This window comes from Pundamilia nyererei, unplaced genomic scaffold (assembly GCF_000239375.1).
Source record: "Pundamilia nyererei isolate P.nyererei 1_Seehausen unplaced genomic scaffold, PunNye1.0 scaffold03055, whole genome shotgun sequence".
NCBI classification, from domain to species: domain Eukaryota; kingdom Metazoa; phylum Chordata; class Actinopteri; order Cichliformes; family Cichlidae; genus Pundamilia; species Pundamilia nyererei.
The window spans coordinates 2,978-4,264 of NW_005190456.1; the positions used below are offsets into that span (position 1 = coordinate 2,978).

At 40.5% G+C, this 1,287-nt stretch overlaps 1 protein-coding gene across 1 annotated transcript; it reads left to right on the forward strand.

Moving 5' to 3' along the window:
• Positions 1 to 469: 469 nt before the first annotated feature.
• On the forward strand, positions 470 to 909 carry LOC106456063 (estrogen receptor beta-like; the record flags this gene model as incomplete). Its single annotated transcript, XM_013908218.1, has 1 exon — positions 470 to 909. A coding segment is annotated over one exon (331 nt), but the record flags the coding sequence as incomplete, so codon positions are not given.
• Between the last annotated feature and the right edge of the window lie 378 nt (positions 910 to 1,287).

The following is a 1,287-nucleotide window of genomic DNA, read 5'->3' on the forward strand; positions in this document are numbered from 1 at the left end:
AAATAGGCCATTGGGAAAAACGGGATTTTGAAATAAAGACTGACTTTGAAAAAAGGACATTTTGGAATAAAAATGGTTGGGAATAAATAAAATGCCTCAGGAATAATCTCTGTTATTGTGAAAAATAATGACCATGAAATAATATTTCACAATAATAAGTAAATTTATATAGCAGAATGCAATATATTTCACAATAATGAGCTTTTTTTTTCAAAATGTGTTCCAGTATTTCAAAATATCATTCTCACATTGCATATCTGTGTCTTATTTATTCACATAGTTATTTATTTCATTGTGTCCTATTTATTTATTTAATTTTGAACACTTTGGAGTTCCATATACATCAGGTTTCATTTGAGATATTAACAGTCTAACTGCTTTTCATTTCTTTGAGCGATCTGGTCCTTAGTTGTTTAATTCCCTTTCTTCTTTTCTTTTGGGCTCATGGTCACGTTCCCTCTCATTACAGTAACAAAGGCATCGACCACCTGTCCTCCATGAAGAGGAAGAATGCGGTGCTGGTGTACGACCTCCTCCTGGAGATGCTGGATGCCAACACAGCCAGCAGCAGCAGTCAAACATCATCGTCCTCGCCTGGCTCTGACACTTACTCTGAACAGCAACAGTTCCCCCCACCGCCATCTGACCTGCAGCCAGGCCTGGACCAGATGGCTACAGCTGCTGACAATACCACTGTGCCTCCAGCGGAAGTCCCGGTCCTGGACGGACATCTGCTCACCCTTCAGTCTACAACTCCATCACAGAATTTAGCGGGGTCTCACTTGGACAGCAACGAGTAAGTTCTGTTACTGCACTTAAAGCAGACGTGTTAAGTTTAGAAACAAAAAAAGGTGATGGAACAGAGGATAAGAAGGGAGGATAAACTGAAGGAAAAAGGAAAAAACAAAACAATGTAGGTAGAAGCTACTGGCAGGGGGATGGTGGATGAGTAGAAGACAAGAAAAAGGGAAGATAGGAGGCAAATGAGAAGAAAAGGAAGGTAGATGAGGAAAAAGGTAAAAGTCGAGAAAGAGATAGAAGATTTTATGAAGGAAGACAGAAAGGAAAAAATGCAGCAATAAAGGAAAGAAGCACAGTAATGATGGACAGAAGGAAAAAGAAAAATGAAAGGCAAGTCAGCTTGACCCACAAGTGTTACACAAAAGCCTACAAGTTATAATAACAATATATATATATATATACACACCCAGCACGCCCCTGCGGGCGGTTTATCCTTCAAGCTCGGGTCCTCTACCAGAGGCCTGGGAGCTTGAGGGTTCTGCGCAG